General features: G+C 53.0%; 2 protein-coding genes across 3 annotated transcripts; one reads left to right on the top strand and one right to left on the bottom strand.

The window, feature by feature from the left end:
• Window positions 1-2424: 2424 nt before the first annotated feature.
• Window positions 2425-4699, top strand: mapda (N6-Methyl-AMP deaminase). 2 transcript variants are annotated; one of them, XM_086163332.1, is made up of 10 exons: window positions 2425-2582; window positions 2710-2840; window positions 2947-3007; window positions 3099-3186; window positions 3260-3341; window positions 3554-3680; window positions 3819-3899; window positions 3977-4115; window positions 4198-4298; window positions 4390-4699. In XM_086163332.1, exons 1-10 carry the CDS (start codon window positions 2538-2540, stop codon window positions 4579-4581), a joined length of 1047 nt encoding a protein of 348 aa, XP_086019458.1. In that variant the 5' UTR covers window positions 2425-2537; the 3' UTR covers window positions 4582-4699. The 2 variants fall into 2 exon arrangements, with proteins under 2 accessions (XP_086019458.1, XP_086019459.1); XM_086163333.1 differs by lacking the exon at window positions 2425-2582 and having other exon boundaries at window positions 2733-2844.
• nat10 (N-acetyltransferase 10) lies at window positions 4609-14150 on the bottom strand. Its single transcript, XM_086163331.1, has 29 exons — window positions 14027-14150; window positions 13435-13557; window positions 13269-13360; window positions 13015-13186; window positions 12295-12417; window positions 12158-12219; window positions 11975-12089; window positions 10037-10144; window positions 9825-9958; window positions 9652-9745; window positions 9475-9573; window positions 9263-9399; window positions 8531-8655; window positions 8283-8433; window positions 8061-8157; window positions 7875-7991; window positions 7116-7217; window positions 6970-7044; window positions 6773-6889; window positions 6565-6698; window positions 6414-6462; window positions 6248-6338; window positions 5968-6075; window positions 5717-5889; window positions 5497-5616; window positions 5307-5405; window positions 5146-5219; window positions 4986-5066; window positions 4609-4906 (listed from the first exon to the last, which is right to left on the bottom strand). Exons 2-29 carry the CDS (start codon window positions 13546-13548, stop codon window positions 4777-4779), a joined length of 3093 nt encoding a protein of 1030 aa, XP_086019457.1. The 5' UTR covers window positions 13549-13557; window positions 14027-14150; the 3' UTR covers window positions 4609-4776.
• Window positions 14151-14389: the final 239 nt, after the last annotated feature.

Genomic DNA, 14389 nt, shown 5'->3' with positions numbered 1-14389 from the left:
GCCTCTTCTATCCTTGCCTCTCTTTCATTTTCCACATTCATCACCTCTTCAAAGTACTCTTTCCATCTTCCCATCACTCTTCTAGCATTTGTCAATACATTTCCCTCTGTCCTTAATCACCCAGACCTGTTGTACATCCTTTCCATCTTTATCTCTGTTTCGCCAACCTGAATAGATCACTCTCACCCTCCTTACTATCAAACCGAGCATACAAGTCATCGTACGCCCTTTGTTTTGCCTTTGCTACCTCTATCTTTACCTTTCACCGCATCTCCCTGAACTCCTGTCTGTTCTCCTCAGTCCTCTCAGTGTCCCACTTCTTCTTTGCTAACCTCTTTCTCTGTATACACTCCTGCACTTCCTCATTCCACCACCAAGTCTCCTTATCCACTTTCCTTCCGGGTGACACACCAAGTACTCTTCTACCTGTCTCCCTGATAACACTAGCTGTTGTTGTCCAATCATCTGGAAGCTCACCCTGACCACCCAGACCCTTTCTCAACTCCTCCCTGAAAACCATGCAACACTCCTCCCTTTTCAGCTTCCACCACTTTGTCCTCTGCTCTACCTAGTCCTCTTGATCTTCCTTGTCACCAGAGTCATCCTACAAACCACCATCCTATGCTGTCTGGCTACACTCTCACCTACAACTACTTTGCAGTCACTGATCTCTTTCAGGTTACCGCGTCTATACAAGATGTAGTCTATCTGTGTGCTCCTACCTCCACTCTTACCCTATGTTCCTGTTTTTTTCTGGAAAAAGGTGTTCACTACAGCCATTTCCATCCTTTTTTTGCAAAATCTACCACCATCTGTCCCTCTGCATTCCTATCCTGGATACCAAATCTGCCCATCACTTCTTCATCCCCGTTATTGCCTTCACCGACATGTCCATTAAAGTCTGCACCAATTACCACTCTCTCATTTCTGGGAATATTCTGCATCACTTCATCTAACTCATTCCAGGACTTCTCCTTCTCTTCAAATTCGCATCCCACCTGCGGGGCAGAGCCACTAACAACATGGAGCATCACACCTTCAATTTCCAATTTCAGACTTATAAGTCTATCTGACATTCTTTTCACCTCTAGGACGTTCCTTACAAACTCCTCCTTCAAGATAACTCCTACTCCATTTCTCTTCCTGTCTACCATTATAGTACAACTTAAAGCCTGCTCCTAAGCTTCTAGCCTTACTACCTTTCCACCTGGTCTCCTGGACACACAGTATATCCACCTTCCTTCTCTGCATCATGTCCACCAACTCCATCTTTTCCTGTCATAGTCCCAATATTCAAAGTCCCTACTCTCAGTCCCAGACTCTTTCCTTTCCTCCTCTCTCTCTGCTTCCGAACACGCACTCCTCCTCTTCTTCTTGTTCTTGTTCTTCGACCCACAGTAGCCCAATTTCCATTAGTACCCTGTAGGTCATCAGTACCAATGGCGGTCGTTGTTAACCCGGTCCGCGACCGATCCGGTATGATATAGTTATGGTTGACTCGCATGTTTGGTTTCGGCAAAAGTTTTACGCCGGATGCCCTGGCTGACGCAACCCTCTGCATTTATCCGGGCTTGGGACCGGCACAGGGAGGCACTGCTCCGTGCCCCCCCAAGGCAGGCTTGGAGAGGCACGGGCCAGTGCCGCCCTGAGGCTGCATTTCAATAGAATACATTAAATATTGATTAAATAATATTAATTACATATATATATATATACAGACACACACACACTCGCACACACACAATATATAAACAAAAACACAGGCATTATATATAATAGCTCAAAAAAAAAATACACAGGTTTTAAATATGGAATAGCACAAAAATGTATTTAATATAGATAAAAAATATATTATAGTATACACACACACACATACACAAATAAATAAAACCACATGGGTATAATAGCTCAATAAAATATATAAGCTCACCAAAGCAATGAATTGTGTTAAATCCTGTCTACATGAGCACTGCTTACAGCTGAATGTCTCTAAAACTATGGGCATATATTTTTTTTTTTTTTTAGCAAAACCCGCAGTACCTCTCCAGATCCAGAAATATTTGTTGCAGGGGAAAAGCTAGAGATTGTCATCCATTAAGGTAATATATATACATATTATACATATACATTTCAATGCGATTTTTGATGGAATATACAGTACACAAAATGTACTTTTTTATCATAAATGCTAAACTGTAGGAGTATGTAGAGGAAATCCAGCTCGCTCGATTATTTCCAGATGACTTTATTCTAATGCCTATTCGTTCTGCCCTCATTCATCTGCTCTAATCAGCTGTAATACATATACAGAAATACCATTTGAATTATATGGGTGTATAATATATATATATATATATATTTTTTTTTTTTTTTTTTGAACGTACATTTTAGTTGGTGACAGTAAGAACTAAAGTTCGGCGGGGGGGATTATTTGTGTGTGACACCGGCGGGGCGTCACACACAAACAAACACTGACAATCCCCGGCGATGGACACTTCTTAAGAAAGTCTCTCACACTTTCTTGTAAAACTTTCAAGATGGCTAGCGGGGAAAATACTTTTTATCGGGAGCTGCCGAAAGTGGTGAGAGGACGAAGCAAAACGAAGAAAAACATTTTAAATGCAGCGGTTGCCGTCGTTTGTAACTTCGCTCCGCGCAAACATGCTAAGATGCTAACGCGCTTAATCCGGCGTCCCGCTTCTTTTCCAGGAGCTTCATGCCCACCTGAACGGCTCGGTGAGCGTCCAGACCATCGAGAAGCTCATCCAGAGGAAACCTCACCTCAACATTGTCCACGGGATGACGGCCATCGCCAAAGGCCAGCAGCGGACACTGGATGAGTAGGTATCGCTTCACCCACCAAATGGTAGGATATCGTAGTAAAGTTATAATGTGTGCATGCGAGAAGAAGCAACCGGAAACGGAAGTGTGATATGTGGCAAACAGGTGCTTCCAGGTCTTCAAGGTGATCCACCACCTGGTGGACTCGGAGGAGGACCTGCTGATGGTGAGAACGACGCTCCCGCGCGGCTATTGTGAAAACGCTTTTGTCCTCAATGTCATAGACAGCCCGCCTCCTCTCCTCTCCTCCACGCCAGGTGGCCACAGATGTCATCAAGGAGTTTGCAGCGGATGGCGTGAAGTACTTGGAGCTGAGAAGCACCCCGAGGGACGTGGTCCAGACGGGTCAGTGGCGACGGCGGACCGTCCAGGTGGGATTGTTTCTCCAGCCTCCAACCAGTGTCTTATGTTGTCCCAGGACTGACAAAGAGGCGATATGTGGACACTGTCCTCCACGCCATCCGGCAGTGCAAAGAGGAAGACGTGGACATCGACGTCAGGTAAGTTCTCACGCAGGACCTGCTGCGTTTTGCCGAGAGGCCGTGGTCTCGTAGAGCCTCGGCAACTGGACTCGAATTCTTCTGAGGTGGGAGGTGACACGTCTTCTGGAGGAGTCCAGAGGGATCAGCCGAGACCTGGAGGATGGAGGACCTCCACAATACATCGTCCTGTAGGTCCCGTCAAATCGACTCACTCCTGTGCTGTCCCGAAGATTTCTGGTGGCCATCGACCGAAGGAACGGGGCTACCGTCGCCATGGAGACAGTGAAGTTGGCCGAGGAGTTCGCGCTGTCCTCGGAGGACCTGGTGCTCGGGCTGGACCTTAGTGGAGATCCTACGGTTCGTACGGAGACGTCTTTGTGTGGCGTTTCTTCACAGCTGATGTTCTGGTCTTCCGTTTGAATTTGCCGGAGCCGTTTCCTCGCCCTCAAGCAGCTGAGTTTCCTCAGGAAAGGTGATCATTGTTCCTCCTTCCAGGTGGGCCACGGCAAAGACCTCCTCCCCGCCCTGCTCAGGGCCAAGAACAGCGGCCTCAAGCTGTCGCTGCACCTCTCAGAAGTAAGACCCCGAAAGCTTCCTCCGCCGTCTCAGCCAGAGCCCGAGGTCTGACGGCCACCGTGCCGCTGCTGCTGCAGGTCCCATCTCAGCTGGAGGAGAGCGACCTGCTGCTGAACCTCCCTCCGGACCGCATTGGTCACGGCACCTTCCTACATCCGCAGATGGGCGGCTGCCAGAGCCTCGTGGACAAAGTGACCAAGCACAACATCCCGCTGGGTGAGCCAGGTCTCCTTATCTCTGGGAGGAACCCGAACACCTCTGCCGCCTGCTGATCCTGCCACCTATCTCCTTTCTCCAGAACTTTGCCTGACATCCAATGTAAAAGGCCAAACCGTCCCTTCTTACTCCAAACACCACTTCCAGTACTGGTACCAGATGGGACACCCCAGCGTCATCTGTGTGAGTGATCAAATCCACGCACAGAAGATCTTCTCGGTGCGTCTTGAAAAAAAGGTTGACGGTCGCTTCCGACGCTCTGCTCCCCCCGCAGACGGACGATAAGGGGGTCTTCTGCACGGACCTGTCTCAGGAGTACCAGCTGGCTGCCTCCACCTTTGGCCTGAGCCACCACGACATCTGGTCGCTCTCCCTGCGGGCCATCGACTGCATCTTTGCGCCAGCCGCGGTCCAGCAGGAGTTGAGAGAGAAGTGGGCGGAACTAAAGCCCCGGGCCTTGAAGTGAGGCGACAGCGGGCGCAGCCACAGATGACCATTACCTCAACTTTTTATACGTCTTTAAATCATGGCATAAAAAGGGAATCAATGGAAAAAATACATGTCAAGTAAAAATACAATATCTACTCAGGGTCTGGGTCTGTGTGTGTGCAATATATCCATCTGCAGACACCCCAAGTAACCCTGCAGTCCTGCCTCCCTCCTATGCCTTCTTCCCAAATTTGTTCTTCTTGAACTTTCCATGCCTGGTGTCCTTCTTCCTGGGTTTGTCAGGATGTGGAGCCCCGTTGGCTGCGGCAGCGGTAGCTCCGTCCAGCTTCCTCTTCTTGTTGCTGCAGGGGAAGCGGACGAGATTCGCTAAATAAAGTTGGTTCATGTGGGTTTCCGGGGCGCAGAGGTATTATCGCCCACCTTTTAATGCTGACCATGGATGTGTTCCCTGCTTTCTTCAGCACCTGCTCCCATTCCTCCTCATCTCCCTGGATCCTGTACCTAGGAGAGTAGAGCGGGTGAGTTAACCTCGGCTGACACGGAGGAGAAGCATGGAGGAGCAGGAGGAGCTCAGATTTACTGCTCAAAGTCCAGGCTCTTCACTTTCTCCACGTCCTGCTTGTGTTTCTCCTCAAACTCCTTGGCGGCTTCGTCCTGGCGGAGGAGAAAGAAAAGGAGGTCAACCTGGAGCTGAGAGTCTTGATTTCAGATGGAGAGCGAAGGCACCAGAGGACAACGAACCAGGTCTTCGCCGAGGCTTCGAACCGTCGGTTCCATGGTGATCTCCTTGGCCGCGGCCATGTCCGCCTCGATGGCCTGTTCCTGGATGGCGGTAAAGATCTGCGGAGTTCAAGGAGCGAGAGCTCATGGTGCTGCCGTGATGCTTCTCCTGCTTCTGGAGTCGGAGGTGTTTCAAGCACGGGAGACTGACCTGTACGACTTTGCGTATGAGCCTGTTGAAGAGGCCCATGAGCTGAGAGGCGGGGAGCTCGATCTCCTTCTCCAGCTGGTCCAAGGACTTGTGCTGCAGGCCGATCCCAAGCAGCAGGGCCTGGACCGGAGGAGATGCCGGCAAAGGAACAGTTCACCTCTGATTCCGGAATGCATAAATCGAACTTCTGACACGGTAACATGGGCGGAGGAGGACGTACACACTGAGCCACTGAGAGGGAGAGGTTCCCTAGTTGCTTGAGGAAAAAGACGCGGGCCACGGCTGGGATCAAGTCCATGATTAGGTGGTAGTCCACCATGCTCCTGGAATACAGCTCCAGACGTTTGAGGTCATATGGGCTGAACAGGGCCAGTAGCTCGGAGCAGCTGAGCACTGGGGGGCGAGGAGGAGAGGTTCATGTGAGCACACGTCTGACAGCGACGACTGGACCGGCCAGGGTAGGCGTCTTACTTGTGGTCTCCTCCTGCGTGGTCTTATTCTGCAGGATGCTGAGGGCCAGGCTCGGGTGGAAGCTGCCAAACTGGTAGGAGAGCAGAGACAGGAAGCGCCGGCGGAAATCTGCGCAGGAAAAAAAAACACAAAAGAAGAAGTTTGGCAAAGTGGAAGTAGTGGAAGACAGACTTCAGATGAACTTCTAGCTTTCAAACCACGGCTGAGGGTGCGCTTCCCTCCCCGTCCACACGGTGGCGCAGTTTCTCTAATGTGTGAGACTCAGGTAAAGGCTGCAGACCTTTCCAGAAGGCTGGCAGCCACGGACTCGTTCCCTCTTCCGTGACGAGCTCCTTCACCATCACACACGAGTGTTCTCCGGTCAGGTCATTCTGCAAGGAGACCATGCAGGGTTACCACTGAGCAAGACCAGGACACACACACACACACACACGGTTAATACTTACAGGGGTTTGTCTCAAGTAGACTGGTGTGAATCCCGCTCTCCTCCAGAACCTGTCAGATCACAGTTAATATTTAAAACGCACGCACGCACGCACGCACGCACGCACGCACGCACGCACGCACGCACGCACACACACACACACACACACTGACTTGAGCAGCTGTGTGGTGAGGCCGTAGGACACCCCCAGGTAGTCCAGCCTCTCGGCTCTCCTCTCGCTGAGCTTCAGCAGCAGCGGCGGGAGCTCCTTGCGCGGGGTGACCACCTCCTCCAGCAGACTGACAGCCTGGATGCCACAAAGCAGCCGTTGTCAATCAATTACCCCACCGCCTCCCCCCAGAGATGAGAAGAGTGAGATACCTCGCTGCTGACGGAGGCAATCTCCTTGTGGCCGGGCGGGGCGTCCTCCTCCATGGCAGGGAACTTCCCCTCGTAGTACATCTGGAGCAGCTGGAGGGCTCTGGAGCCGTAGCCCATCTAGCAGACAGGTGGCAGCGGAGTGAGAATCAGGAGAACAAACGCGTTGGCGGCACGCGTGGCGGGCGGCGGCCTCTCACCCCCTGGTAGTCTGGATTGACAGCGATCCGCACCACCCTCCCCCCCGACAGGCTGCCGAACTCCGGGTCCTGGAACTGTAGGAGACACAGGGGGGCCGAGTCTGTCAGAGGAACCCGGGAGAACCTCAACCCACGCCGACACTCACCTGCTCAGACACGGTCCAGGGGATCAGGTCCCCCGAGGCCTTCTTCCCGCGGGACAGGCTATTCAGGATAGACTGACGGGAGATTTCACCTTCCAGGCACACCTGGGGGACGAGACACCGGGCTCCATTAGGGCCAATCACAACCCTCAAATCATGAGCCAGACGGAAAGCAAAGGTGGAGGTGAAGAACAGACATGTTTGGATACATTGAGAAGGCAGGAGGCAGCGGTGGAGATGTGGAGGTTCTACTTTGAGAGTGAAGAAGATGCAGAAGATCAGGGAGGAGTCCATCAGAGGGACAGCAGAGAAAGGACAGGAAGTGTGTGTCAGAGAGCGAGAGGCTACAGGTGGTGGAGTTTAAGGGTCTGGACAGTCTAAAGTAATGGAGATGGTGGAAAAGATGTGGTCTGATTTGGACAGGAGGCAGCAGGGACAATGATGTGGAGGTTCCTCTTGGGGAGTGAGAAGGGAGTCCGTCAAGAGGGACAGCATATGGTAGATCTTCTGGACATTAAGTCACACTGAGGTGGTTTGGACGTGGACAGAGGAGGGATGGAGAAGCATGCTGAGGTGGGAGGTCCAGAGGAAGACCAGTGGAGGTTTATGATGTAGGGAAGGAGGACAGGAAGTTAGACGGAAGCAGGTGATTGGCTGTCGAGACACCTGAAGGGAGCGACCCAAAGACTCCAGACCAGGACTTCAGGGTTGGGTGGATCTAAATCCCAGACCTTCAGGCGGAGCTCCAGGGGGGCGTCGTACCTGCACCACGGCCAGGACCTCTGGCAGGGAGTTCTGCGTCGGGGGCACGGGCGGGAGCAGGCAGAAGAGGTGGTGCGCTGGCGCATCAGACAACATCTGCAGGTCGTTGGGGGAATTCTGCGGGCGGAGGAGACGTCAGAGTCTTGCGACGGACGAACCCAGAGTCCCGGGGAGGTGAGGACCCACCTTGTAGTGCGACGCCACGTAGAGCGCCATCAGCCTCTGCAGGAAAGCCTCCGACGCCTTGTGGTAACAGAACAGCGTGTCTCGGTTCACGTAGTATCTGCATGATGGTTAAGATCCGTCCACCACTGTCAGGACGACTGCCGGTCACAGCGCTAGCACGCGTGACCGACAAGGTTTACAAATCGTGTTTTGTTTTTTGTTTTTTTTCCGCGGGGAGGATACAGGTCACAGGAGTGCGGGACGGGGCAGCCAGAGATCAGGCGGGGGACGTTCAGGCAATCCAGGCAGAGCAGGTCGTTGAGCCAGCGCTCCACTGCGTCCCCGGGGGCGTAGCGGATGGACTCGTGCAGGGATGCCTCGTGCAGGGACCGAGCTGAGGCAGGACACGTTCAGGTTAGAGCCACCGTCCGGAACGGGACCCCCACCATCCTCCCTCATTCCCCCCGGAGCAAACGTGGACGTAGCCGTACCCGCAGCTAGCCGCGCCGTGCTGGTGGTCCGGTTCTCTGCAGATAGGCTCAGCTGGCTGGCAGCACTCTGCTGCCGCAGCTGCTGGATCAGTTTCAGGGACAGCGAGCGCCCCGTGCCCTCGTACCTGCGCACACACACACACACACCAGCTGTTTTGTAACAAGATGAAAGCAATTGTGGGGACCTGGATTCAACAGCTTGTTAGCCATGGATGCTAACAGTTACCACTTCTGTTGTTTGCGGTGACAGATCAACCGTCCATCCCCTTTTTATCTCTTTCTACCCCGGCCGGTCAAGGCAGAACGCCACCGCATAGCGCTGGGATGCTAGCTCCCTGAGGGAATGTTGGGTTTCTGGAGATCATCTTAAAGAGCGGTGGTCCACACCTGCTCTAATCAGAAAGGGTGCCCAGATGGCAGGGTTGGGATTTTTAACGGCGTAGAAATAAAATCCAACTTGTTCCGTTATGCTAAGCTAACCAGGTTGACCGGACTCCGAGGGCGTTGTAACTGTCCATCAGTCACAGCCTGTGGTCCTTGTGTGGACCAACTCAGTCAGTGAAGGCCGCTCTGACTGACCTTCTGGTCTTCACGACAGGGCTCGGTGCCATAGGAGGTCATGGGGGTGTTAGCATTTTCTGCCCCTTCCGGGATCAATGTGATTGTCTGGTATACACACAAACATGGATGGGTTCTTTGAGTCCCTGGACCTCCAGCGTAGTTGCAACCCACCCGTTGATGGTGGAGGCCATGAAGACCAGGTAGGGTCCCAGCAGGCTCTTGACAAGGGGCAACGGGATGGCGGCGGCCTCGTCGATGACCAACAGCTCGGCCTGGCCCAGGCGGACCCCGTCCCCCGGGTGGATGTACTGCGAGGGGCAGAGGACAGTCAGACGACCCGGCCTTGTTTCTACAGCGACCGGACGGCAGAGGTGGCGCCTTACCTGTATGGTCTGCCGGTGCTCTTTGAAGACGTTCACGCGCACCACCGCTTTGTTGAACTCGGGATTCAGCGACTGAATGATCTCGTAGTCCAGGTGCTCCTGCGAACACCGGAGAGGGCGTGAGGCAACGTGCGTGCGTGAGGCGGCATGCGCACGCCTGTCTCCATGGTGACGAACCTGATACTGCAAGGCGTCAAAGCCTTTGAAGATGAACTCGAACATGGTGTGCAGGTTGTCTGGGCTCGGGGACGTCACGAAAATGTTGGAGTACCTGTGAGGAGACAGGAGAATGTTGGCGAAGCGGCGGCAGGAACCTCGGCGGCTCCAGGGGGGCTTGGGTCTGTCCTCACCCGAAAGCCACGGCTCCGGCCACCGCCAGGCCCAGGGCAGCCGATTTACCACGACCGCGGGCGGCGGTCAGGGCCACGGTGCTCCGCAGAGTCTTCTCCGAGATGGCTTCGATGAACTTCAACAGGGCTTTGGCCTGCAGGAGGAGACTGAGGTTAGGATCCAAGCGCTCTCAGGGAAGACAGACATCTCCTAAAGCGGAGAAACGGCTGACCTGGTCCATGGTCCGGCAGGAGTCCACCAGCACACCCACGGGCTGCGTGTCCTGCAGAGATTCCTTCAGGTCCTTCAGCTCCTGCTCCCTGGGAGACAAACCGTCCTCCTGGAGAAGAGGGAACACGGACATGGCGCGTTACTTCGAGACAGAAGAGCTGTGTGTGGAGGAGAGGGAGGCTGGTGGAGCGGTGAGGCTACAGCAAGTGGAGATTAAGAAGGGGAACGAGTTGAAGGGTCGACCTTCCAGAGCGAGGGAGAAGAGGTGGAGGAACGTGTGCAAGCAGGTTGGAACGGCTGATGAGCCAGAAGGAAAGGGAAGATGGAGAAGATGGAGGTGAGAGCAGCCATGGTGGCTGCTTTGGAGACACAAAGGAGAAGACAGGAGGCAGAGATGAAGATGTGAAGGTTCCTCTTGGGGAGTGAGGAGGATGGAGAGGATTAAGAAGGAGGTCCATCAGAGGGGTGGCACAAGTTCAGGAGATAAAGTCACATTGAGACGGGCTGGGCTTCAAAGTCAGCAAATCGACGTCGGAAGTCAGCTGCAAGTATGCTTAGTTTATCAGCTAACTGTGCAATCGGGAACACAGCGGTAGAGCTTCTCTTTCATGGTCTGGCAGCTGGGAAAGTGGCTCAAGTTTTCTTTCCGCATCTGCGTCTCCCACAGACTCAGCGTGGTTTTAAACGCCTTCACTGTATTCTACATCAGAGATGACACGCCCCCATCCCAGCAGGTGCAGATTCATCACATTCAGATGGCTTGTGATGTCGCACAGAAACGCCATTTCACACTGGAACGTTTCATCTCTTCCCCTTCCTTTCTATGAACAGACAGATCTCCTCATGCAGCTCCAAACATCTTTGCAGCACCTTTCCCCGGCTTAGCCATCGCACCTGTGTGATAGAGCAAGTCACCATACTCTGTATCTAGCTCACCCAGAAATGCCTTGAACTGGCGGTTGATTTAAACCTTTGGCTCTGATGATGTTGACTGCTCGCGTTATGGTGCTCATTACATGTTCCATTTTCAAGGCTTTGGCACACAACGACTTCTTGTGTATGATGCAGTGATACGCTGTCAGCTCATCTGTGACGTTTTCCTGCCGCATCCTCGCCACTAATCCACTCCTGAGCCCACACGTTGCGGGTGCTCCGTCTGCTGTCAATCCTACCCGTTTTTCCCAAGGCAGCCCCATCTCACTGACACATCTGGATACCTCTTTATACAGATCTTGTCCTGTAGTTGTGCCATGCATAGGACGTAATGGCAAAAACTTTTGTGATCTCTTCTGCCACAATAAAAATAGCCTTGACAGCAGCCTCGCTTTGTGCTTTGGCATTTGTGAACAGAGCCTGCCTGGACTTAAGAACTCGTTTTAATTTCTTCCACCTTCTGTAGCCTTTGTTCTGTGTCCATTTTCTTGTCTTTGTTTGTGTGTTTCTGAGAATTTGACAGTGCCTTCTTAGATTATATTCTTTCATTACAGCCAAACTTTCTCCACACAGATGACACACGGTTTTACCTTTTACCTCAGTGAAAAAGTACTATGCTTCCCACCTAGCTTGAAACCCCCTCTTCTAGCCGTTAAGCCATTAGGTTAAGCCTTAGGTTAAGCCATTTTTGAAGAGGCGGGTAGCAGAAAGTTGATCAGTGCTCTGCCTGCTAATGAATCATGAAGCAGCTTGCTACGCTGCCCGCTTGCCACGCTGCAGTGATCTTGTAGGCGACCGCTACATTATGGGGAATGTAGTTTTGGTGTGTGCAAAACACCAGCGGGTGGCCGTGGCCTGCGGGCCAGTTCTAATTATAATTAAATATCATCCAGAGGGCAACAGATAATTCATTTGCAGGCCAGATCTGGCCCGCACACCTTGACTTTGACATAGGTGTCCCAGAGGGAGAAGGCTCCTCCATGGCCCTGGTCTGAGGATTTCATACCTGAGTCTTAGGAGGAACCGGCTTGATGTTGGCCATGTGACTGGAGATGGGCAGGATGCTGAGCTGGTCGTCGATGACCACGCAGTTCTTGCAGGACGCAAGAGAAAGAATGAACCTGCAAAAGGAGGAGGGGCTCAGCGCCGGACCAGCTCAGAAGATGCACCGGAACAGAACTTCGCTCACCGCTCGTTGAACCTTCCGACCACATCCTGGTGGGCCTCCGTCCGGTAGCGGGCGTGGACATCCTGCAGGAGAACGGATCAGAGGAGCTTCAGCGCCTGAGCAGGGCGTGGAGCTCAGCGGTGGGAAGGAGAACCTACCATGGTCATGGTGTAGAGCTGCTTCAGGGAGTTCATGGTCCTCAACAGGATGACCACGATGCCCCCGCCCTCCACCGTCTCCACTGTTCTTGCCAGGAGGTTTGGCGTGAGAGCCTCGAAGTCCTGGAGATGGAAACATAAGAGGCTTCCAGGAAAAAAAACACTTCACATCTTTGTCCCGCAGGAAGAGAGCCACGGGTCTTCTAACAAGAACCTGCCTGAGGATCATATCTTCAAGGACCCAACCGCCCGGTCAGATTTCCCAGAGTCTAAAAAAGCAGAGTGAGGAACCGGAGCGCTCAGGTCCTGAGCTTCTCTCCTGTGGAACCATCTTCAGGCCCCCATCCTGGGGGTGGACACCCTCTCCTTGCTTGGGCTTCAAACCTTCTTGCAGTCAGTGTTAGCTTAGCCCCTAGTGGTGAGGGGCGTCCCTCTACTGTCCGCACACTTCCTCAGTGCACGGTAGCAACCTTATCTCTTCTGTTTTGCTCTCATTGGTCAGGTTCTCAGGGGGCGTGGGCTGATCAACCGCAGCATCCATCATTGTTATTTCTCTTATGAATATTTAAGCTGTTATTGGACATATCGGATATTAGCATGTAGCTGTTAATGCTACAGTTACAATCATCATTAGCGGGAGATGATCTGTCTGTCTGCTGGAGGCAGAAGAGCAGGAATCTGCTCAAGAGTTCCCGAAGCCACAGTGGAGGTGGGGCTCACCTGCAAGACACACATGCCGTAGGTGTTCCCCAGGATCTTGTGCGTCTCGTTGTAGTAGCAGTACCGGATGTTGGTGGCGGCAACAAAGAGCTCGAAGGGATCGTCCTGGTTCAGGTTGAGTGTGCCCGTCTTGATCTTCTTCTGCAGCTGCCTCATGCGCTTCTTCCGATTGCTGACACACACACACACACACACACGTTTGACAAATCACTTCCTCAGCAGCACTTGGTGGAAAACCGCTGAGGTGCCCTCACCTGCTGAAGCCCAGGTCCTTCTTGTAGCACCAGAGCACCGAGGGCCGGGCTCTGACCGAGGCTTTGGACAGCATGTGATGCAGGATGACCACCTGGACGGAGCACAAACAGGTTCTCAGTGGTAGTCCAGCAGAAGTCCAGCAGGCGACGAGGAGGTGTGTCCTACCTGGTCCCTGCCTCGGTCCCCCACCACCACAAACATGGAGCGGTGCTGCAGAGCCACGCCATTCTCGATCTGAATCCGGATCCGGTTGTCCACCTTCTTGCGGACGGTTGCCATACTCCTGATCTGGATTTCACCGGAGGAACACACAGTTGTTCATGTCAGAGATGTTCTGCTTGCTCTCATAGGTGTTCGATATCAATGAGGGACAGATTTAATCCCGAGCTTCTGTGGTGGCAGAACATGGATCCAGACAGTTATCTAGTTACACGACCGGGCCACTGAGAACATGAGCAGAACATGTCTGGACCACGGGAAACACCAACAGAATACAATGAGGATGTCAGCATGTTGCTGGGCGTGAGCTCCACGCTGCTTTTGAGCACACATGGAGCATCATCTCTTCAGTCAGAAGGTCTTGGACGATCTTCTCCGAGACCTTTACCAAGAACCTTCTAGATGAGGACCGGAGGGGAAACACAGTTAGCTGCATGGAGTCCAGTAACCTGTGCCTCCCTCCCTCCCCTCCGGCTGCTAGCATCAGCGGAGCTTCAGGAGACAAAGCTCCCAGGAGGAGTGTCCGGAGTCCGGTTACCTGGTAGAGAGACGAACGGCTGAATTCCTTCAAACGAACCCCGAACACCTGGAGGAGCCTCGGCTACACACAGGACCCGGACATCACGCCGGCGGCGCTCACATGGACGGGGACGGAAGAGAGGAAGGACCCCGTGACGACATCATCAAGCGCCGCGGAGGGGAAGGGCGGGGCGGGAGGGAAGGAGGGCTTCCGGTGCCGCCGGAAGTGTCATTTAATTTCACTTTCCTCTTTCAGATCTGCGAGAGGAGCTCGGGAAGTTCCTAAGTTTATTTTCTCTTGACAAAATTACATCTAAAAGCCTTTTCTGGGAAAATTCTGATTTATTTTATATGAGGACAAGTGTATTCACTTACAAAAGCA

The sequence above is a fragment of the Fistularia commersonii genome, chromosome 17 (genome assembly GCF_037954325.1).
Source record: "Fistularia commersonii isolate RoL2024-O1a breed Wild chromosome 17, RoL_Fcom_v1.0, whole genome shotgun sequence".
Taxonomy (NCBI): Eukaryota; Metazoa; Chordata; class Actinopteri; order Syngnathiformes; family Fistulariidae; genus Fistularia; species Fistularia commersonii.
The sequence above is the reverse complement of the archived record's forward strand: the minus strand, read 5'-3'. Positions and strand labels throughout refer to the sequence as shown.